This window comes from Thalassophryne amazonica, chromosome 23, assembly GCF_902500255.1.
Source record: "Thalassophryne amazonica chromosome 23, fThaAma1.1, whole genome shotgun sequence".
Lineage (NCBI taxonomy): Eukaryota > Metazoa > Chordata > Actinopteri > Batrachoidiformes > Batrachoididae > Thalassophryne > Thalassophryne amazonica.
This window is the reverse complement of record NC_047125.1, coordinates 6,096,131-6,119,711: the sequence shown is the minus strand read 5'-3', so window position 1 is coordinate 6,119,711 and position 23,581 is coordinate 6,096,131. Positions and strand designations below refer to the sequence as shown.

The 23,581-nt window shown below is 40.2% G+C and overlaps 2 protein-coding genes across 4 annotated transcripts in view; both read left to right on the top strand.

The window, feature by feature from the left end:
• Nucleotides 1-23,581, top strand: part of LOC117504829 — a 252,950-nt gene that overhangs the window by 120,045 nt on the left and 109,324 nt on the right. The window lies entirely within an intron of this gene.
• LOC117504827 (zinc finger protein 135-like) overlaps nucleotides 1-23,581 on the top strand; it is a 70,681-nt gene that overhangs the window by 10,356 nt on the left and 36,744 nt on the right. For 2 of the 3 annotated variants that reach the window (XM_034164368.1, XM_034164369.1), the window contains 2 exons: nucleotides 11,639-11,760; nucleotides 11,839-12,034. In XM_034164368.1, coding sequence (XP_034020259.1) covers nucleotides 11,641-11,760; nucleotides 11,839-12,034 — 316 coding nt within the window. In that variant the 5' untranslated portion in view covers nucleotides 11,639-11,640. Of the gene's footprint in view, nucleotides 1-11,636; nucleotides 11,761-11,838; nucleotides 12,035-23,581 lie in introns of all 3 variants that reach the window. The other variant, XM_034164367.1, reaches the window with a different exon arrangement.

Genomic DNA, 23,581 nt, shown 5'->3' with positions numbered 1-23,581 from the left:
GACGGATTGCAGCGTTGGCTTGCAGCCGCCGTGACGCTCCGCCACAGGAAAACACCTCTGTTGGAAGCCTTAAGGACAAGTTGGAACATGCCCAGCTGTTAAACAATTTCTCATATACTCACTGCACTGAAAGCCATCAAAAGCCGCCTGGATTTTACAAATGGTTATCAACACGGAGGTGTTTTTCTTGTGCCGCCGCACCGCACCGGCTGTGTGCCGACGCGCGGACCCGTCCGCACGTCTTTCATTAAAAAAAATCTCCTTTAACAGTGGAATATCTGGATAAAATGCTGAAACCAACTTCTTCTGAAACTTCTCTGTTCTCTCACGACGTCCTGGATCAATAGAGCCTGAAATGTGGAGGTTTTCAGCTTGAAACAGGCTGACGACGGCACCTGGGAGCGCTGCGCGACGTCCCGCTCCGTGGGAAGTCCTTAAAGCGACAGTATCGCCTCAAAATCTCTCATCAGCCGTTACAATTTTCACCGAAAACCAGCTTAATTTTTCGAACCGTGTCCACTTCGATGTGTCTCACAGGTTTAGAAAAAAGTTTGATCAAACAAAGCGCCAGTCTCTCAGCAACTTCTCAGACAAAGGAATTCCGCTGGGACTGGTTGGGGCTGAGGGAGAGAACCAGGAAAAAGACATGCTGTGGAGGGGAGCAGAGATCAATCACTAATGATTAAATGCAGAGTGGTGCATACAGAGCAAAAAGAGAAAGAAACACTCAGTGCATCATGGGAACCCCCCAGCAGTCTAAATCTATAGCAGCATAACTAAGGGATAGTTCAGGGTCACCTGATCCAGCCCTAACTATAAGCTTTAGCAAAAAGGAAAGTTTTAAGCCTAATCTTAAAAGTAGAGAGGGTGTCTGTCTCCCTGATCCGAATTGGGAGCTGGTTCCACTGGAGAGGAGCCTGAAAGCTGAAGGCTCTGCCTCCCATTCTACTCTTACAAACCCTAGGAACTACAAGTAAGCCAGCAGTCTGAGAGCGAAGCGCTCTATTGGGGTGATATGGTACTATGAGGTCCCTAAGATAAGATGGGACCTGATTATTCAAAACCTTATAAGTAAGAAGAAGAATTTAAATTCTATTCTAGAATTAACAGGAAGCCAATGAAGAGAGGCCAATATGGGTGAGATATGCTCTGTCCTTCTAGTCCCTGTTAGTACTCTAGCTGCAGCATTTTGAATTAACTGAAGGCTTTTCAGGGACTTTTAGGACAACCTGATAATAATGAATTACAATAGTCCAGCCTAGAGGAATAAATGCATGAATTAGTTTTTCAGCATCACTCTGACACAAGACCTTTCTAATTTTAGAGATATTGCGTAAATGCAAAAAAGCAGTCCTACATATTTGTTTAATATGCGTTTTGAATGACATATCCTGATCAAAATGACTCCAAGATTTCTCACAGTATTACTAGAGGTCAGGGTAATGCCATGCAGAGTAAGGATCTGGTAGACACCATGTTTCTAAGATTTGTGGGGCCAAGTACAATAACTTCAGTTTTATCTGAGTTTAAAAGCAGGAAATTAGAGGTCATCCATGTCTTTATGTCTGTAAGACAATCCTGCAGTTAGCTAATTGGTGTGTGTCCTCTGGCTTCATGGATAGATAAAGCTGAGTATCATCTGCGTAACAATGAAAATTTAAGCAATGCCATCTAATAATACTGCCTAAGGGAAGCATGTGTAAAGTGAATAAAATTGGTCCTAGCACAGAACCTTGTGGAACTCCATAATTAACCTTAGTCTGTGAAGAAGATTCCCCATTTACATGAACAAATTGTAATCTATTAGATAAATATGATTCAAACCACCGCAGCGCAGTGCCTTTAATACCTATGGCATGCTCTAATCTCTGTAATAAAATTTTATGGTCAACAGTATCAAAAGCAGCACTGAGGTCTAACAGAACAAGCACAGAGATGAGTCCACTGTCTGAGGCCATAAGAAGATCATTAGTGATCACCTTCACTAATGCTGTTTCTGTACTATGATGAATTCTAAACCCTGACTGAAACTCTTCAAATAGACCATTCCTCTGCAGATGATCAGTTAGCTGTTTTACAACTACCCTTTCAAGAATTTTTGAGAGAAAAGGAAGGTTGGAGATTGGCCTATAATTAGCTAAGATAGCTGGGTCAAGTGATGGCTTTTTAAGTAATGGTTTAATTACTGCCACCTTAAAAGCCTGTGGTACATAGCCAACTAATAAAGATAGATTGATCATATTTAAGATCGAAGCATTAAATAATGGTAGGGCTTCCTTGAGCAGCCTGGTAGGAATGGGGTCTAATAGACATGTTGATGGTTTGGATGAAGTAACTAATGAAAATAACTCAGACAGAACAATCTGAGAGAAAGAGTCTAACCAAATACCGGCATCACTGAAAGCAGCCAAAGATAACGATACGTCTTTGGGATGGTTATGAGTACTTTTTTCTCTAATAGTTAAAATTTTATTAGCAAAGAAAGTCATGAAGTCATTACTAGTTAAAGTTAAAGGAATACTCGGCTCAATAGAGCTCTGACTCTTTGTCAGCCTGGCTACAGTGCTGAAAAGAAACCTGGGGTTGTTCTTATTTTCTTCAATTAGTGATGAGTAGTAAGATGTCCTAGCTTTACGGAGGGCTTTTTAATAGAGCAACAGACTCTTTTTCCAGGCTAAGTGAAGATTTTCTAAATTAGTGAGACGCCATTTCCTCTCCAACTTACGGGTTATCTGCTTTAAGCTGCAAGTTTGTGAGTTATACCACGGAGTCAGGCACTTCTGATTTAAAGCTCTCTTTTCAGAGGAGCTACAGCATCCAAAGTTGTCTTCAATGAGGATGTAAAACTATTGACGAGATACTCTATCTCACTTACAGAGTTTAGGTAGCTACTCTGTACTGTGTTGGTATATGGCATTAGAGAACTTAAAGAAGGAATCATATCCTTAAACCTAGTTACAGCGCTTTCTGAAAGACTTCTAGTGTAATGAAACTTATTCCCCACTGCTGGGTAGTCCATCAGAGTAAATGTAAATGTTATTAAGAAATGATCAGACAGAAGGGAGTTTTCAGGGAATACTGTTAAGTCTTCAATTTCCATACCATAAGTCAGAACAAGATCTAAGATATGATTAAAGTGGTGGGTGGACTCATTTACATTTTGAGCAAAGCCAATTGAGTCTAATAATAGATTAAATGCAGTGTTGAGGCTGTCATTCTCAGCATCTGTGTGGATGTTAAAATCGCCCACTATAATTATCTTATCTGAGCTAAGCACTAAGTCAGACAAAAGGTCTGAAAATTCACAGAGAAACTCACAGTAACGACCAGGAGGACGATAGATAACAACAAATAAAACTGGTTTTGGGACTTCCAATTTGGATGGACAAGACTAAGAGTCAAGCTTTCAAATGAATTAAAGCTCTGTCTGGGTTTTTGATTAATTAATAAGCTGGAATGGAAGATTGCTGCTAATCCTCCGCCTAGGCCCGTGCTACGAGCGTTCTGGCAGTTAGTGTGACTCGGGGGTGTTGACTCATTTAAACTAACATATTCATCCTGCTGTAACCAGGTTTCTGTAAGGCAGAATAAATCAATATGTTGATCAATTATTATATCATTTACTAACAGGGACTTAGAAGAGAGAGACCTAATGTTTAATAGACCACATTTAACTGTTTTAGTCTGTGGTGCAGTTGAAGGTGCTATATTATTTTTTCTTTTTGAATTTTTATGCTTAAATAGATTACAAAAATCAATAACATTAATTATAAAATAATAATAATATTATCGATTTAATAATAAAATTATTAAATCGATAACAAATAAAGGACAATTTAAAAGTTTTGAGACTCTGAAAAGGGAACACTCTCTGGAAAAGCAAGACTTTTACAGATATTTACAACTACTTAATTATTTTAACCAGGTGATTAGAAATTTTACAGTGGACCCTGATGATCCAATACTAAAAGAGGTATTACGTGCTTATTCATCGGAACGAGGCAAGGATATGATATCTAGACTATATAAGAGCTTTATGAATAAAAAGTCTTATTCTACAGATTATATTAAAGATAAATGGGAGAAGGAATGTAATTTTGAAATTTCGAGAGAGGAATGGGACAGTTACTGTGAGTTTCAATGGAAATGCGCCAACTCACATACATGGAGAGAATTTGCATGGAAATGTCTAATCAGATTCTTTGTGACCCCCAAGCAGAAAGTTCACTTTGCAGGAGGATACGCATTGTGTTGGAGGTTGTGCGGGAGCCGGGATGCTAATCACTGGCATATATTTTGGGAATGTCCAGTAATTTTAAGTTTTTGGTTTGAGATGCACAAAATATTAGAAAACATGTTCCATATAAAAATACCATTTCATTTCAGAAAACTTATTATGGGAGAAGTTAACTTTCTCACAGACCAATTCAGCAAATACTTATTTGGTGTTTTGATTTCTGCCGGCAAGAAAACTATCACCTGACACTGGCTACATCCCGACACACACAATAGAGGAATGGACGGATATTGTTAATGAAATTTATATAATGGAAAAGATTCCATTACATCTACAAATGAATAAATTCACAAGGTCATGGTCAAAATGGGTCTCCTATGTACAAAAGGTTTAGGCACATCCTATAGACTTAATAAATTAAATCATCTCTTCCGTCTCTGCTCTTTAACATCGACTAATTTTCGTTGGTTTAAAAAGGATTGTTCGGTCTTGTATGTACTATATACATATCTCAAAATGAAACAATATAACTGTATATGTCCCTACAAAAGAATCCACTTCCTGTTATTAGCCCATACATCCCCTTTTAATTTACTGTTCATTGGGTAGTATTTCTTATTATTATTATTATTGCCCTTTTTTTCCCCTCTCTCTCTCTCTTTCTTGGTCTTGTCCTTTTACAAATATACAAAATACATGTTGCAGTTTTGTTCTCACCACTTTATTAAACATTACACAGTAATAGTATTGTTACTAACAGCAAGGTTTTTTTATGCTGTTTTTTTTTTTCTTTTCCTTTTATTCCTTTCTCCAATGACCAATATTGGCCGTGTAATGTGATCTGTGAATAATAATAAAAAATAAATGTTAAAAAAAAAATAATAGAATTTAAATGTTAGAAAAATGAGAGAAAGAATTTAATAGTTACATTTACAGTGCGGTCAGTAGTTAAATATGAGGTCAAGAAAGATGTCTGTTTTATTCTGTATAAAACAAGTATTGATGTTCATTGAAGTCAAGAAAGGGTGACCATAAAGTGAGTATTGGCAAAACAGGTTATCATTTTCATGTTGAGGTGACGGGGGCGGGGCTGTTGTCGGCAGCTGCTGAAAGTAACTAATAAAGTAACTAGCAATCTAAGTTAGTTTTAAAATTGAGTAATCAGTAAAGTAACTAAACACCTCTAATCGCTTCCAGAATCACAGAGGACTGTTTCATCTGCAGCTTGTCTCTCTGTCTCTCTCGTGCGCTTCATGATATGGCGAATGCATTTGGAGTAGTCTTAAAAATAACTATTTGTAATATTTATATTGTAATGGCTTGGTAACAGTTGCGTGGTCATTCCTTCTTAAAGCTGTAAAATTATGTTTGATAGATTTAACGCCTCGTTATAATCGTTTAGATGAGCTGCGCTGTGATATGGTGCATTGACGCAATGACTCAATCAACTCAATCAACTTTTTTCTTATACAGCGCCAAATCACAACAAACAGTTGCCCCAAGGCGCTCCACATTGTAAGGCAAGGCCATACAACAATTATGAAAAACCCCAACGGTCAAAACGACCACCTATGAGCAAGCACTTGGCCACAGCGGGAAGGAAAAACTCCCTTTTAACAGGAAGAAACCTCCAGCAGAACCAGGCTCAGGGAGGGGCAGTCTTCTGCTGAGACTGGTTGGGGCTGAGGGAAAGAACCAGGAAAAAGACATGCCGAGAAGGGGGGCAGAGATCGATCACTAATGATTAAATGGAGAGTGATGCATACTCGCGCAGTGTTTTTTAATTGTTTGCGCAATGTTCACGTGAAGTTCACATAATTAATGTGTGACAGAGACAGGGTGGAGTGGGTGGAGAAAGGTGGCAGGAGTGATTTGTGACCGAAGAATATCAGCAAGGGTGAAGGGGAAAGTTTACAAAACAGTAGTGAGACCAGCTATGTTGTATGGTTTAGAGACGGTGGCACTAACAAAAAGACAGGAGGCGGAGCTAGAGGTGGCAGAGCTGAAGATGTTGAGATTCTCTTTGGGAGTGACAAGAATGGACAAGATTAGGAATGAACATATCAGAGGGACAGCTCAGGTGGGACGGTTTGGAGACAAAGTCAGAGAGGCGAGATTGAGATGGTTTGGACATGTGAAGAGGAGGGACCCAGTGTATATAGGGAGAAGGATGCTGAGGATGGAGCCACCAGGCAGGAGGAGAAGAGGGAGACCAAAGAGGAGGTTCATGGATGTGCTGAGGGAGAACATGCAGGTGGTTGGTGTGACAGAGGAAGATACAGAGGACAGGGTGAGATGGAAACGATTGATCTGCTGTGGCGACCCCTAACGGGAACAGCCGAAAGACAAAGAAGAAGAAGTAGATCCCACCCAGCAGGACCCGTGGTGGAACCTGTGGCTGCCCAGGAGTCGGCTGATAGAATACCTTGATTTTTATTTTATTTATTTTTTTTTTAATGTTTATGTTTATGCTCTAGTCATTGCAGCAAACTTCTCCAACAGCCATTAAATACTGTCCACTTTGTGTACCATCAGAGCAGAGTCATTGGCATAGCAGAGCTTGCGAATGCACTTCACCAGTACAAAACGCTGCGATATTAATTGGGCAAGGTTGAAAAGTCCACCGTCTGATTGAGTTCAAATGTAAATTCCATCCAGTGTATCATCTGACATTTCTTCAAGGACAGTGGCTAGAAACAGGCCTTCCTAAAGTCTGTGAAGATGATGTACAGTGGCATCCTTTGTTCAACAGCCTTTTCTTGAAGTTATCTCAGTCCAACGATCACATCTGCGGTGCCTTGGCCAGGTCACTGACTCTCTGATAATGTTCCCTCCGAGATTGCTTGCAATCTTGTTAAAGCAACCTTGGCCAGTACTTTGCCAGCAATACAGAGAAGTGAGATACCCCAGGAGTTGCCTCAGTCATGTCGAATTCCCTTGCAATTATAGTCACTATCATGGCATCCTTGAAAAGCTGGGGTACAGCACCAGGACCTCTATTGCAGTGGTGAACACCATAGTGCTGATTTGACCACATTGCTTGTTCACCCTCACTTCCTCTATGTTGGGATCCTGCAGTTGGTTGATACTGTTGGACACCTTGTTTTCCAGTTCCTCTGCCTTTTGTGGTAGCAGGCTCACATCAAGTTTGCACAAAGGTTGTCTTGCATGTTTTCAGCAGACCAGGGCTATATGCAGCGTACATACCGCCCTCCCCACAAAGTGGTCTGTTTCACACATTGCACCTCACATCACTCTTGTAGATTTCATGTCCCTAAGGTCATCTCTCTGCACAAGGATGTAGTCCAGGAGGTGCCAATTGAGCGTTGGTGCATCCAGGAACAGTACCACTTATCAGGCATGGTGAAGAAAGTATTAGTGATTGCCAGGTCCATTTCTCTACAAAGTGCCAGCTGCAAACTGCCATTTGAATTAGTCTGGGCTCTTACTTGTGACTCCAGCCGGGACGATCGCTCCCCACACGCGCATTGAAGTTGACGAGTATGATAAGCTTGTCTGCTTTCGGAACATCCTTGAGTACACACTCGAGGTCCGTGTAAAAGCATGCCCTCATGGCATTGTCATAAGTCATATTCGGGGCATACAAAGCCACCAAAGTCGAGAATCATTTTTCAGCTAGTCTGATGCAAATGCTGGAGAGACCGTCTGATAGTGCAGATAGTACAACCGGTAGTGTTATTAACGTGTCCTTGTGTATAGCAAAAACAATGCCAACTTGATGCAGGTCACCGCCCGACCAGAAAAATGCATAGTGCTGCTCCGTGAGCTGTCCATGACCTTTCAGTTGCGTTTCAGACAGGGAAGTCACTGTGGTATCAATGCATTTCCTGAGCAGTGATCGCCGACTGTCACTCGGGCTTACCTGAGTCCTCGTGATCCAGCATTGTATGTACATTCCAGCAGCTCAAGGTCAGTACCGTGGATGCAAAACTTTGATGGTTTTGCTTTATTGAGACAGTTGTTGTGTGTCGGACACTGGGTTGGAGATGCCGTCAGCCATGGCTAGCTGACCAGGACAGTACCAAGCAGGCTTTGTTTACCCCAGCCTTTTATTGGGGGCTCAGGCAGTGCTATCCCTAGGCTGTCTGGTCACACACACCGGACCTTGCAAGGTTTCCGCCTGGCTAATTTAACCACCAAGCGGCCATCAAAGCACGCGCCACCAACATACAAGTGTCCAACTGGTAGCCTCCAGCCTCTCAGGCTTGCCGCTGTCGTCGAATCTCCTATCTCTGTTGGGGCTTTGTTGTTTTGTTTTGTTTTTTCTTTTCTTTTCTTCCCTTCCTCACTCTTCCCCCCTTCTCCCGCCCCCCTTCCTCCTTCCCCCTTTCTCTTCCCCTCTCCCTCTCATTCCTCTCTGCGCAGGAGGACTTGCACATTTGTTCAATCGGATTCAGGTCTGGGCTCTGGCTGGACCACTCAAGAACATTCACAGAGTTGTCCTGAAGCCACTCCTTTGATATCTTTGCTGTGTGCTTAGGGTCATTGTCCTGCTGAAAGATGAACTGTCGCCCCAGTCTGAGGTCAAGAGCACTCTGGAGCAGATTTTCATCCAGGATGTCTTTGTACATTGCTGCATTCATCTTTCTTTTAATCCTGACTAGTCTCCCAGTTCCTGCTGCTGAAAAACATCCCTACACCATGATGCTGCCACCACCAAGCTTCACTGTAGGGATGGTGTCTGGTTTCCTCCAAACATAAGGCCTGGCATTCATTCCAAAGAGTTCAATCTTTGTCTCATCAGACCAGAGAATTTTGTTTCTTGTGGTCTGAGAGTCCTTCAGGTGCCTTTTGTCAAACTCCAGTGGGCTGCCATGTGCCTTTTACTAAGGAGTGGCTTACGTCTGACTACTCTACCGTATGGACCTGATTGGTGGATTGCTGCAGAGATGGTTGTCCTTCTGGAAGGTTTTCCTCTCTCCACAGAGGAATGCTGGAGCTCTGTCACCTCCCTGACTAAGGCCCTTCTCCCCTGATTGCTAAGTTTAGACGGGCAGCCAGCTCTCGGAAGAGTCCTGGTGGACTAGAACATCTTTCGGATGATGGACTCATTGGGACCTTCAAAGCAGCAGAAATGTTTCTGTACTCTTCCCCAGATTTGTTTCTTGAGACAATCCTGTCTCAAAGGTCTACAGACAATTCCTTTGACCTTCATGCTTGGTTTGTGCTCTGACATGCACTGTCAACTGTGGGACCTTATATATAGACGTGTCTTTCCAAATCATGTCCATTCAACTGAGTTTACCCCAGGTGGACTCGATGTAAGCTGTGGAAACATCTCATGAATGATCAGTGGTAACAGGAGGCACCTGAGATGAATTTTGAGCTTTATGGCAAAGGCTGTGAATACTTACAGTCGTGTTCAGAATAATCATAGTGCTGTGTGACTAAAAAGATTAATCCAGGTTTTGAGTATATTTCTTATTGTTACATGGGAAACAAGGTACCAGTAGATTCAGTAGATTCTCACAAATCCAGCAAGACCAAGCATTCCTGATATGCACACTCTTAAGGCTATGGAATTGGGCTATTAGTAAAAAAAAAAAGTAGAAAAGGGGGTGTTCACAATAATAGTAGCATCTGCCGTTGATCAAAGACAGTCTGGAGTTACCTGTAAGTGCTGTGCCAGTTAGAAGACGTCTGTGTGAAGCTAATTTATTTGCAAGAATCCCCCGCAAAGTCCCTCTGTTAAATAAAAGACGTGCAGAAGAGGTTACAATTTGCCAAAGAACACATCAACTGGCCTAAAGAGAAATGCAGGAATATTTTGTGGACTGATGAGAGTAAAATTGTACTTTTTGGGTCCAAGGGCCGCAGACAGTTTGTGAGACGACCCCCAAACTCTGAATTCAAGCCACAGTTCACAGTGAAGACAGTGAAGCATGGTGGTGCAAGCATCATGATATGGGCATGTTTCTCCTACTATGGTGTTGGCCCTATATATCGCATACCAGGTATCATGGATCAGTTTGGATATGTCAAAATACTTGAAGAGGTCATGTTGCCTTATGCTGAAGAGGACATGCCCTTGAAATGGGTGTTTCAACAAGACAATGACCCCAAGCACACTAGTAACCAAGCAAAATCATGGTTCCAAACCAACAAAATTAATGCCTCGCAGATGTGAAGAAATCATGAAAAACTGTGGTTATACAACTAAATACTAGTTTAGTGATTCACAGGATTGCTAAAAAAAAAAAAGCAGTTTGAACATAATAGTTTTGAGTTTGTAGCGTCAACAGCAGATACTACTATTATTGTGCTCACTGCTCTCTTCCACTGCATGTCTTTTTCCTGACTCTCTCCCCTCAGCCCCAACCAGGCCCAGCAGAAGACTGCCCCTCCCTGAGCCTGGTTCTGCTGGAGGTTTCTTCCTGTTAAAAGGGAGTTTTCCTTCCCACTGTCGCCAAGTGCTTGCTCATAGGGGGTCGTTTTGAACATTGGGGTTTTTCTGTAATTATTGTATGGGTTTTGCCTTACAATATAAATCGCCTTGGGGTGACTGTTTGTTGTGATTTGGCGCTATATAAATAAAATTGATTTGATTTGATTGTGAACACCCCCTTTTCTACTTTTTTTTACTAATAGCCCAATTTCATAGCCTTAAGAGTGTGCATATCATTAATGCTTGGTCTTGTTGGATTTGTGAGAATCTACTGAATCTACTGGTACCTTGTTTCCCATGTAACAATAAGAAATATACTCAAAACCTGGATGAATCTTTTTAGTCACATAGCACTATTATTCTGAACACTACTGTATGTACATGTGATTTCTTAGTTGTTTATATATATAATATAAATACATAATATGAGCAAAATCTCAAAAAAAAAAAGAAAAATAACTTTTTCCATCTTGCCATTATGGGGTATTGTGTATTGCATTTTGAGGTTAAAAAAAATGAATTTCTTCAATTTTGGAATAAGGTTGTAACATAACAAAGTGAACCACTGTGCATACTTTCTGGATGGATGCACCTGTACACACTGCAGGATACAGATTGACCAGTCACTACTAACTGCTTGCGCCACGCGATGTCGATTGACCGGCGGCTAGCAGCGGACAGTACACAAATATACATGGTAACCTTTGTGTTCTTTCTCATGAACTACTCTACATCAAATTCATACCTGCTAGTTTTGGAATTCAGTTATTATAAACTCAAGACCATATGTCAGATAGAAGAAACATGCAGACTGTTTTATGGTGAACTTCAGAGGAACCAATAAATATTCCCAGATTTGTCTGTCACTCTTTCACATTCTCTCTCTCTCTCTCTCACACACCACTCAACATTCATTATCATAAGGATAAAGCACTATTATCCTTATGATAATGAATGTTGTTCAGAATTTTATCCTTTTAAATTCTTTCTTGCAGAAATGCAGGAGCTGTTAATGAGTAAAGAAGACGGTCTTCCTGAGCAGCAGGAATGGAATCAGAGTCTGGACCAAAAGGACCCAGAGCCGTCAATCATTAAAGAAGAATTGGAGGAACTCGGGGTAAGTTCGAAAGGAAAGCAGCTTGGTCTCATGGACGATGATCTCACTGAGTTTCCTTTCTCTTTTGTCTCTGTGAAGAGTGAAGATGAAGAAAAACCACAGTCGTCACAGTTTCAACAAACTCAAAGAGACAGGAGCACAGAATTGGAGCTTCTTTCCAGTGACTCAACTGAACAGAGAACACTGAAAATAGAAGCTGATGGAGGCGACTGTGCAGGATCACAACCAGACAGTGAATCAGGTCCATGCACTCATTTACAACCAGATGCTGATGGTAAGAGTTCTGACGTTTCTAACACTGATTATATATACAGTTAATATAGTGCCTAAATTTAAAGTTTTGTTGAGTCTTGGGGTCACTATGTGTAATCCATATATTTAGTGTGATGACAGTCAGGCCAGTACAACTGCAGTAAACTCACTAACAAGTGAAATGTCACAGGCCTGACTGAGTGATTCCCCACACATAGCGACACACAGTCTGGGGGACGGGTGACAAATGAATTAAAAACAGAAACAAAATTACCAAGGTATGTCCCTATTGGGTTTTTTCTTCAATGTTGAATCCTAAACCATCTGTAGTATGGAGATGCCTGTGCTCCATCCTCCATCATCTGCATGATGTAAACACTCTTCTGCCTATAGATTAAATGGACAAAGCAGACTCGCTCGTTGTGCTCTGTCTCATCACTTTTCCACTCGCTCTGACTGAAACGTTCTCCCTACAGCCAAAATCTCTTGCAGTGGCGCAGCTGCAGTCTGCATGTTGCAGTCTTCTTCTGTGCCCATCTGTGGGACAGTAGCCTTCAGGGTTGATAGGCCGAACTTGTCACATGTAACAAATCAGTTAGTGCTGTGGGTGGGGCATTGCTAAACACCAGAAAGCAGGGATTCATACTTCCAAAGGATGGTATGAGTAATGGGTCATTTTCCGAACATGGCAGGCATCACACATCAATGAGCCTATGCAAATTAGAATAAAATAAATTAAGAATGCAAGATTTGTAATGGTTTTTTTATGTTACATGAGTCACAACATGAGCTAATTTAAGTTAAATTGAGAAATGATACAAATTTCATATTTTATTTTATAATTCATGTCCTTTGATGTTATACATAGGACATAAATAATGTTTAAAAGGTAAAAAAAAAAAAACATGTCAATATTGGATGGCCATCGCATTTGCTCATCTCTTTAAAACTTACATGCAATCAGTTACTATCTTGGTATGTGAGTTTTTTTATGTACTTTCACCATCATGCTCTCACACCAGACTGCTTTCAATATTTTGTCAGTTTTAAGTTTGTTTGCTTTTGTGCAAATGATGACATCTCAGAGCAGAGGTGATTTTCTCTAAGACTGTAAGGGAAGCTCAGCTTCCCCTAAAATGTCGAAAATTAAGTGGCCAAATATGTACAGCTTAACATTTCATTGACTAATAGGGAGGTGGTGGCGTAACAGCTTGCACGTTGGACTGGGATGCCAGCAACTCGGGTTCGCTTCCCGATTGCAACCACGCTCCCGACTGGCACTCTTAACATCAGTGCTGGGGGGGAGGAGTGACACGTGTCGTGGGTCCTTCTGGAAACAAGTCGTGACTTTTGTTGTCATAGACTTTCGTTGGTTACCCACGTTGAATAAGAAACTCTTCTTCTTCTTACAAATGCATTAGAACACGTTCATCTTGAGGACGAGTTCGTTCAGAATTAGCTACTGACAAATCAACTGACTCTCTTTTAACTTCTCCTAATCTTTTTCTCATACGTCTATGCTCAGTGCATTTTCCTGTAGAAGCCGAGCGTCCGTTCACTTCAATGGGACTGCCTGGAACAGTTTTTTTTCATTGCCTTGAAACTCAACGGTCATTGGATAAATGCCACAATTTTTTCCTGCCCCCAGACGCCCAGCATCTCTGGAGGTGAATGGAGCTGTGGGCGGGACTGGATGCTGCACTTCCACGCAATGATTGGTCAATTACTCGAAAGGCTGAATCCCGTTTTGATTGACAGCTATTTTGAGATATAGACATGTGAAAATTAACTTGCACATTTTTGCGTATTTATGCATTTTTAAATTTATTCCAAAGTGTTTTGCATGAGCTATAAATCAGTCTGTTTTAAAGGTGCACGTATATCATATGTTTATATAGTGCTACCAAACTAAAAAAACAACAAAAAAAACTTTGTACCTCAGCCAAACAAAATGACTGAAAATCTGCGGAAAGACAATAGAAACGGTCGGAATTGGTGATTTTGATGCCAGGAACATTCACAGATCACAGGCATCAGGTACTGGATTAGATGTTGTGTGAGAAGATCCAGGTGAGTTGCTCTCTGTTTCGTTCTTCAGTAAGTTAGTGTTTAAGGTCATCGCACGTTAATTAACTCCCCAGTTTGCAACACATCATCAAAGTATTCATGATTATAAGTCTATCTGTGGACATGTGGCAATAATTAGTGGTCACTGATCTACAACCCCTGGCAATAATTATGGAATCACCGGCCTCGGAGGATATTCATTCAGTTGTTTAATTTTGTAGAAAAAAAGCAGATCACAGACATGAAACAAAACTAAACTCATTTCAAATGGCAACTTTCTGGCATTAAGAAACACTAGAAGAAATCAGGAAAAATAATTGTGGCAGTCAGTAACACTTACTTTTTTAGACCAAGCAGAGGGAAAAAATATGGACTCACTCAATTTTGAGGAATAAATTATGGAATCACCCTGTAAATTTTCATCCCCAAAACTAACACCTGCATTAAATCAGATCTGCTCATTAGTCTGCATCTAAAAAGGAGTGATCACACCTTGGAGAGCTGTTGCACCAAGTGGACTGACATGAATCATGGCTCCAATACGAGAGATGTCAATTGAAACAAAGGAGAGGATTATCAAACTCTTAAAAGAGGGTAAATCATCACGCAATGTTGCAAAAGATGTTGGTTGTTCACAGTCAGCTGTGTCTAATTTCTGGACCAAATACAAACAACATGGGAAGGTTGTTAAAGGCAAACATACTGGTAGACCAAGGAAGACATCAAAGCGTCAAGACAGAAAACTTAAAGCAATATGTCTCAAAATCGAAAATGCACAACAAAATAAATGAGGAACGAATGGGAGGAAACTGGAGTCAATGTCTGTGACCGAACTGTAAGAAACCGCCTAAAGGAAATGGGATTTACATACAGAAAAGCTAAACGAAAGCCATCATTAACACCTAAACAGAAAAAATGGGCTAAGGAAAAGCAATCATGGACTGTGGATGACTGGATGAAAGTCATATTCAGTGATGAATCTCAAATCTGCATTGGGCAAGGTGATGATGCTGGAACTTTGTTTGGTGCCGTTCCAATGAGATTTATAAAGATGACTGCCTGAAGAGAACATGTAAATTTCCACAGTCATTGATGATATGGGGCTGCATGTCAGGTAAAGGCACTGGGGAGATGGCTGTCATTACATCATCAATAAATGCACAAGTTTACGTTGATATTTTGGACACTTTTCTTATCCCATCAATTGAAAGGATGTTTGGGGATGATGAAATCATTTTTCAAGATGATAATGCATCTTGCATAGAGCAAAATAGAGCAAAAACTGTGAAAACATTCCTTGCAAAAAGACACATAGGGTCAATGTCGTGGCCTGCAAATAGTCCAGATCTTAATCCAATTGAAAATCTTTGGTGGAAGTTGAAGAAAATGGTCCATGACAAGGCTCCAACCTGCAAAGCTGATCTGGCAACAGCAATCAGAGAAAGTTGGAGCCAGATTGATGAAGAGTACTGTTTGTCACTCATTAAGTCCATGCCTCAGAGACTGCAAGCTGTTATAAAAGCCAGAGGTGGTGCAACAAAATGCTAGTGATGTGTTGGAGCGTTCTTTTGTTTTTCATGATTCCATAATTTTTTCCTCAGAATTGAGTGATTCCATATTTTTTTCCCCTCTCCTTGGTCTAAAAAAGTAACCGTTACTGACTGACACAATTTTTTTTCTTGATTTCTTATAGTGTTTCTTAAAGCCAGAAAGTTGCCATTTGAAATGACTTTAGTTTTGTGTCATGTCTGTGATCTGCTTTTTTTTCTACAACATTAAACAACTGAATGAACATCCTCCGAGGCCGGTGATTCCATAATTTTTGCCAGGGGTTGTACTTTATTGTTGGAAATTAGTGACTGAGACACCGAAGCGTTTTGAACCACTGAATCAAAATGAAGCAATGGTTCAGTGTTTTGAAGCTTTTGATATAATTTGGTATGGCGAGATCTGCTGGCCAACGTTTAACATAATATTTGAATGGAACAGTAAAGGGCAAGATATCATGAAACAGTCAGACTTTGTTTTGTATGTTTAAGAGCCATAGTCTGTAACTGTGGAATGGTTTATAGAAGGGGTGATATATCATGTTTCAGTTGGACACTGAAGTTTTTTTTTTAGGGGAAGATATATTGTCCAAACGGACAAAAACTTACTTTTTTATCCAAAGATCCCTTCAGGCAGAGAATTACGGCCCTTTTTAAGGTAGGGGTTAAAGGGGCCAAAACAGTGACATAGTCAAAATGTGAATTTTGACCTTTTGACCTCAGTAAGCCTCATTATATTATGGTATATGAATGTATGGATGGAGTTTTCTCCCCTTTAGCATTATATTTTTCAAGGCTAACTGGGGCGCTGCCTATAGGTGGCACTTCAATTCACAACTTTTGGCATTTTGGGCTACATTTGGGACCCTCCCAGGGCCTGCGCCCTGAATAAGCCTTGCTCATTTATGCATATTTGAATACACTGGGACAAGTTCTTTACAAATTTCCAAACAGTGGCTTAGTTAGAGCGCTTTTGCATAGGTGGCGCTCTTTGTTAAAAATGCGATACTTGGCAATTTTCATTTGACCATATCTCGGTGCGCCCCCTATGGATTTCAGGGAAACCAATTTTATTATGTTCCTCTGTATCTCCGCTATTCATGATAACCATATCAAGAAGGCGTTTTGCCTTGTTCACACCAGATGACACTCCAGTTAATCAAGAAAGACAAAATGTTAGTTCTTCGACACGTCAATAGGCAGCTCAGCTGGCAGGTGGCAGCACTTCAGCAAAGAGGGCAAGGTTCCCAGGAGATGGCAACATCTTCTGGTGCAGTTGTCTGATTATTATTTCTTATTTTGAATAAGTTGTCTTTTGCTCAGTGCTCTGGAATCACTAAAGTAATTCTCCCTAATGGTTGGTGGCGGCAACGATAAGAAAACTGGCATCTTTCGTTTTTGGCGCTTGATTGTGATATATGTCAAACTAAGGCAAGTAAAGGGTTAATGAGGCAAAAAGCCTCATGAAAAAGGCTTATTCAAGGCGCAGGCCCTGGGATGGTCCCAAATGTAGCCCAAAATGCCAAAAGTTGTGACTTGAAGCAGTTAGCCTTGAAAAATATAACGCTAAATGGGAGAACTCCATCAATACATTCATATACCATAAGATCAATGAGGCTTAGTGAGGGCGCACAAAGATATTCAAAGGTCAAAATCCACATTTTGACTATGTCACTGTTTTTGGTCCCTTTAACCTCTACCCTAAAAAGGGCCGGGATTTTTGGATAAAAAATGTAATTTTTGTCCGTTTGGACAATACATCTTCCCCTAAAAAAAAACTTCAGTGGCCTACTCAAACATGATATATCACCACCCATTTGAAAATTACAGATTTCGGCTCTTGATAATAAAGGTTCTTTGTGCTTCTTGATTTTTTTTTTTTTTTTTATACACTGTATTTTTGTTTAAAAACATTAATAATATGCTTACATTGTAATCCCTGATGGAGTGTTCCCAAGGGATTAATAAGGTTCGAATCTAATGTGATTGTGTCATCATAAAATACTGTATGTAATACAGATATAAATTGTGAAATGCTTGTGCAGCTAGGGACTGTTATGACCATTTTACATATTTTAATTTACTTATAAATAAATTGACAAATTTTATGATGTAAGCTGACAATGAGCTTCCCCTCTTTGACAGACCAGCAGCCGCCACTGTCTTAGAGGCGTTGCCAGGATGCCAAGCTTGGGTGGGCATTGTCCTCTTTGGGGTGGGGGCAAAAAAGAACCTCTTAAATTGGTGTAAAATACATCTTGAATTAATTTTTTTCCCTCTAACTAAATGTAGTACACAAGTACATACAGACTGTAGGTTATAGCTAACAAACAAGGGTAAACGTTATTAACGTAGAACATAGAACATATGATAACAATAGGAGATATACAGTCATTAGGGAAGAAACAGGATATTTGCAGTAATCCAGACACTATTTTCAGGGCTAGTCTGCAGCTAGCCTTGGCAAATTCTGACACAAATTGATTGTCAAGATTTTTTGTTGTCTTTCTTAGCAACAGTGGGATGTTCATCATCCAATATTAGTTTTGCCACAGCAATTTTGCATGTTTAGCTGCATGTTCTCCTTGAATTGCTGGCTGTCTGAGTGGTGTCCAAAAAATGAGGTGGGCTTCATAGATAATTGGCAAAGCTTCTGGGGAAAACCTGGTCTTGTTAGGAGAGACGGCATCCATCCCACTTTGGATGGAGCAGCTCTCATTTCTAGAAATCTGGCCAATTTTCTTAAATCCTCCAAACCGTGACTATCCAGGGTTGGGACCAGGAAGCAGAGTTGTAGTCTTACACACCTCTCTGCAGCTTCTCTCCCCCTGCCATCCCCTCATTACCCCATCCCCGTAGAGACGGTGTCTGCTCCCAGACCACCAATAACCAGCAAAAATCTATTTAAGCATAAAAATTCAAAAAGAAAAAATAATACAGCACCTTCAACTGCACCACAGACTAAAACAGTTAAATGTGGTCTATTAAACATTAGGTCTCTCTCTTCTAAGTCCCTGTTGGTAAATGATATAATAATTGATCAACATATTGATTTATTCTGCCTTACAGAAACCTGGTTACAGCAGGATGAATATGTTAGTTTAAATGAGTCAACACCCCCGAGTCACACTAACTGCCAGAATGCTCGTAGCACGGGCCGGGGCGGAGGATTAGCAGCAATCTTCCATTCCAGCTTATTAATTAATCAAAAACCTAGACAGAGCTTTAATTCATTTGAAAGCTTGACTCTTAGTCTTGTCCATCCAAATTGGAAGTCCCAAAAACCAGTTTTATTTGTTATTATCTATCGTCCACCTGGTCGTTACTGTGAGTTTCTCTGTGAATTTTCAGACCTTTTGTCTGACTTAGTGCTTAGCTCAGATAAGATAATTATAGTGGGCGATTTTAACATCCATACAGATGCTGAGAATGACAGCCTCAACACTGCATTTAATCTATTATTAGACTCTATTGGCTTTGCTCAAAATGTAAATGAGTCCACCCACCACTTTAATCATATCTTAGATCTTGTTCTGACTTATGGTATGGAAATTGAAGACTTAACAGTATTCCCTGAAAACTCCCTTCTGTCTGATCATTTCTTAATAACATTTACATTTACTCTGATGGACTACCCAGCAGTGGGGAATAAGTTTCATTACACTAGAAGTCTTTCAGAAAGCACTGTAACTAGGTTTAAGGATATGATTCCTTCTTTATGTTCTCTAATGCCATATACCAACACAGTGCAGAGTAGCTACCTAAACTCTGTAAGTGAGATAGAGTATCTCGTCAATAGTTTTACATCCTCATTGAAGACAACTTTGGATGCTGTAGCTCCTCTGAAAAAGAGAGCTTTAAATCAGAAGTGCCTGACTCCGTGGTATAACTCACAAACTCGTAGCTTAAAGCAGATAACCCGTAAGTTGGAGAGGAAATGGCGTCTCACTAATTTAGAAGATCTTCACTTAGCCTGGAAAAAGAGTCTGTTGCTCTATAAAAAAGCCCTCCGTAAAGCTAGGACATCTTTCTACTCATCACTAATTGAAGAAAATAAGAACAACCCCAGGTTTCTTTTCAGCACTGTAGCCAGGCTGACAAAGAGTCAGAGCTCTATTGAGCTGAGTATTCCATTAACTTTAACTAGTAATGACTTCATGACTTTCTTTGCTAACAAAATTTTAACTATTAGAGAAAAAATTACTCATAACCATCCCAAAGACGTATCGTTATCTTTGGCTGCTTTCAGTGATGCCGGTATTTGGTTAGACTCTTTCTCTCCGATTGTTCTGTCTGAGTTATTTTCATTAGTTACTTCATCCAAACCATCAACATGTTTATTAGACCCCATTCCTACCAGGCTGCTCAAGGAAGCCCTACCATTATTTAATGCTTCGATCTTAAATATGATCAATCTATCTTTGTTAGTTGGCTATGTACCACAGGCTTTTAAGGTGGCAGTAATTAAACCATTACTTAAAAAGCCATCACTTGACCCAGGTATCTTAGCTAATTATAGGCCAATCTCCAACCTTCCTTTTCTCTCAAAAATTCTTGAAAGGGTAGTTGTAAAACAGCTAACTGATCATCTGCAGAGGAATGGTCTATTTGAAGAGTTTCAGTCAGGTTTTAGAATTCATCATAGTACAGAAACAGCATTAGTGAAGGTTACAAATGATCTTCTTATGGCCTCGGACAGTGGACTCATCTCTGTGCTTGTTCTGTTAGACCTCAGTGCTGCTTTTGATACTGTTGACCATAAAATTTTATTACAGAGATTAGAGCATGCCATAGGTATTAAAGGCACTGCGCTGCAGTGGTTTGAATCATATTTGTCTAATAGATTACAGTTTGTTCATGTAAATGGGGAATCTTCTTCACAGACTAAAGTTAATTATGGAGTTCCACAAGGTTCTGTGCTAGGACCAATTTTATTCACTTTATACATGCTTCCCTTAGGCAGTATTATTAGACGGTATTGCTTAAATTTTCATTGTTACGCAGATGATACCCAGCTTTATCTATCCATGAAGCCAGAGGACACACACCAATTAGCTAAACTGCAGGATTGTCTTACAGACATAAAGACATGGATGACCTCTAATTTCCTGCTTTTAAACTCAGATAAAACTGAAGTTATTGTACTTGGCCCCCATAAATCTTAGAAACATGGTGTCTAACCAGATCCTTACTCTGGATGGCATTACCCTGACCTCTAGTAATACTGTGAGAAATCTTGGAGTCATTTTTGATCAGGATATGTCATTCAAAGCGCATATTAAACAAATATGTAGGACTGCTTTTTTGCATTTACGCAATATCTCTAAAATTATAAAGGTCTTGTCTCAGAGTGATACTGAAAAACTAGTTCATGCATTTCAATCAATCAATCAATCAACTTTTTTTTTATATAGTGCCAAATCACAACAAACAGTTGCCCCAAGGCGCTTTATATTGTAAGGCAAGGCCATACAACAATCATGAAAAACCCCAACGGTCAAAACGACCCCCTGTGAGCAAGCACTTGGCAACAGTGGGAAGGAAAAACCCCCTCTTAACAGGAAGAAACCTCCAGCAGAACCAGGCCCAGGGAGGGGCAGTCTTCTGCTGAGACTGGTTGGGGCTGAGGGAAAGAACCAGGAAAAAGACATGCTGTGGAGGGGGGCAGAGATCGATCACTAATGATTAAATGCGGAGTGATGCATACAGAGCAAAAAGAGAAAGAAACAGTGCATCATGGGAACCCCCCCACAGTCTACGTCTAAAGCAGCATAACCAAGGGATAGTCCAGGGTCACCCGATCCAGCCCTAACTATAAGCCTTAGCGAAAAGGAAAGTTTTAAGCCTAATCTTAAAAGTAGAGAGGGTATCTGTCTCCCTGATCTGAATTGGGAGCTGGTTCCACAGGAGAGGAGCCTGAAAGCTGAAGGCTCTGCCTCCCATTCTACTCTTACAAACCCTAGGAACTACAAGTAAGCCTGCAGTCTGAGAGCGAAGCGCTCTATTAGGGTGATATGGTACTACGAGGTCCCTGAGATAAGATGGGACCTGATTATTCAAAACCTTATAAGTAAGAAGAAGAATTTTAAATTCTATTCTAGAATTAACAGGAAGCCAATGAAGAGAGGCCAACACGGGTGAGATATGCTCTCTCCTGCTAGTCCCCGTCAGTACTCTAGCTGCAGCATTTTGAATCAACTGAAGGCTTTTAGGGAACTTTTAGGACAACCTGATAATAAAGAATTACAATAGTCCAGCCTAGAGGAAATAAATGCATGAATTAGTTTTTCAGCATCACTCTGAGACAAGACCTTTCTGATTTTAGAGATATTGCGTAAATGCAAAAAGGCAGTCCTACATATTTGTTTAATATGCGCTTTGAATGACATATCCTGATCAAAAATGACTCCAAGATTTCTCACAGTATTACTAGAGGTCAGGGAAATGCCATCCAGAGTAAAGATCTGGTTAGACACCATGCTTCTAAGATTTGTGGGGCCAAGTACAATAACTTCAGTTTTATCTGAGTTTAAAAGCAGGAAATTAGAGGTCATCCATGTCTTTATGTCTGTAAGACAATCCTGCAGTTTAGCTAATTGGTGTGTGTCCTCTGGCTTCATGGATAGATAAAGCTGGGTATCATCTGCGTAACAATGAAAATTTAAGCAATACCGTCTAATAATACTGCCTAAGGGAAGCATGTATAAAGTGAATAAAATTGGTCCTAGCACAGAACCTTGTGGAACTCCATAATTAACTTTAGTCTGTGAAGAAGATTCCCCATTTACATGAACAAACTGTAATCTATTAGACAAATATGATTCAAACCACCGCAGCGCAGTGCCTTTAATACCTATGACATGCTCTAATCTCTGTAATAAAATTTTATGGTCAACAGTATCAAAAGCAGCACTGAGGTCCAACAGAACAAGCACAGAGATAAGTCCACTGTCCGAAGCCATAAGAAGATCATTTGTAACCTTCACTAATGCTGTTTCTGTACTATGATGAATTCTAAAACCTGACTGAACCTCTTCAAATAGACCATTCCTCTGCAGGTGATCAGTTAGCTGTTTTACAACTACCCTCTCAAGAATCTTTGAGAGAAAAGGAAGGTTGGAGATTGGCCTATAATTAGCTAAAATAGCTGGGTCAAGAGATGGCTTTTTAAGTAATGGTTTAATTACTGCCACCTTAAAAGCCTGTGGTACATAGCCAACTAACAAAGATAAGTTGATCATATTTAAGATTGAAGCATTAAATAATGGTAGGACTTCCTTGAGCAGCCTGGCAGGAATGGGGTCTAATAAACATGTTGATGGTTTGGATGAAGTAACTAATGAAAATAACTCAGACAGAACAATCGGAGAGAAACAGTCTAACCAAATACCGGCATCACTGAAAGCAGCCAAAGATAACGATACATCTTTGGGATGGTTATGAGTAATTTTTTCTCTAATAGTCAAAATTTTGTTAGCAAAGAAAGTCATGAAGTCATTACTAGTTAAAGTTAATGGAATACTCAGCTCAATAGAACTCTGACTCTTTGTCAGCCTGGCTACAGTGCTGAAAAGAAACCTGGGGTTGTTCTTATTTTCTTCAATTAGTGATGAGTAGAAAGATGTCCTAGCTTTACGGAGGGCTTTTTTATAGAGCAACAAACTCTTTTTCCAGGCTAAGTGAAGATCTTCTAAATTAGTGAGACGCCATTTCCTCTCCAACTTACGGGTTATCTGCTTTAAGCTACGAGTTTGTGAGTTATACCACGGAGTCAGACACTTCTGATTTAAAGCTCTCTTTTTCAGAGGAGCTACAGCATCCAAAGTTGTCTTCAATGAGGATGTAAAACTATTGACGAGATACTCTAACTCCCTTACAGAGTTTAGGTAGCTACTCTGCTCTGTGTTGGTATATGACAATAGAGAACATAAAGAAGGAATCATATCCTTAAACCT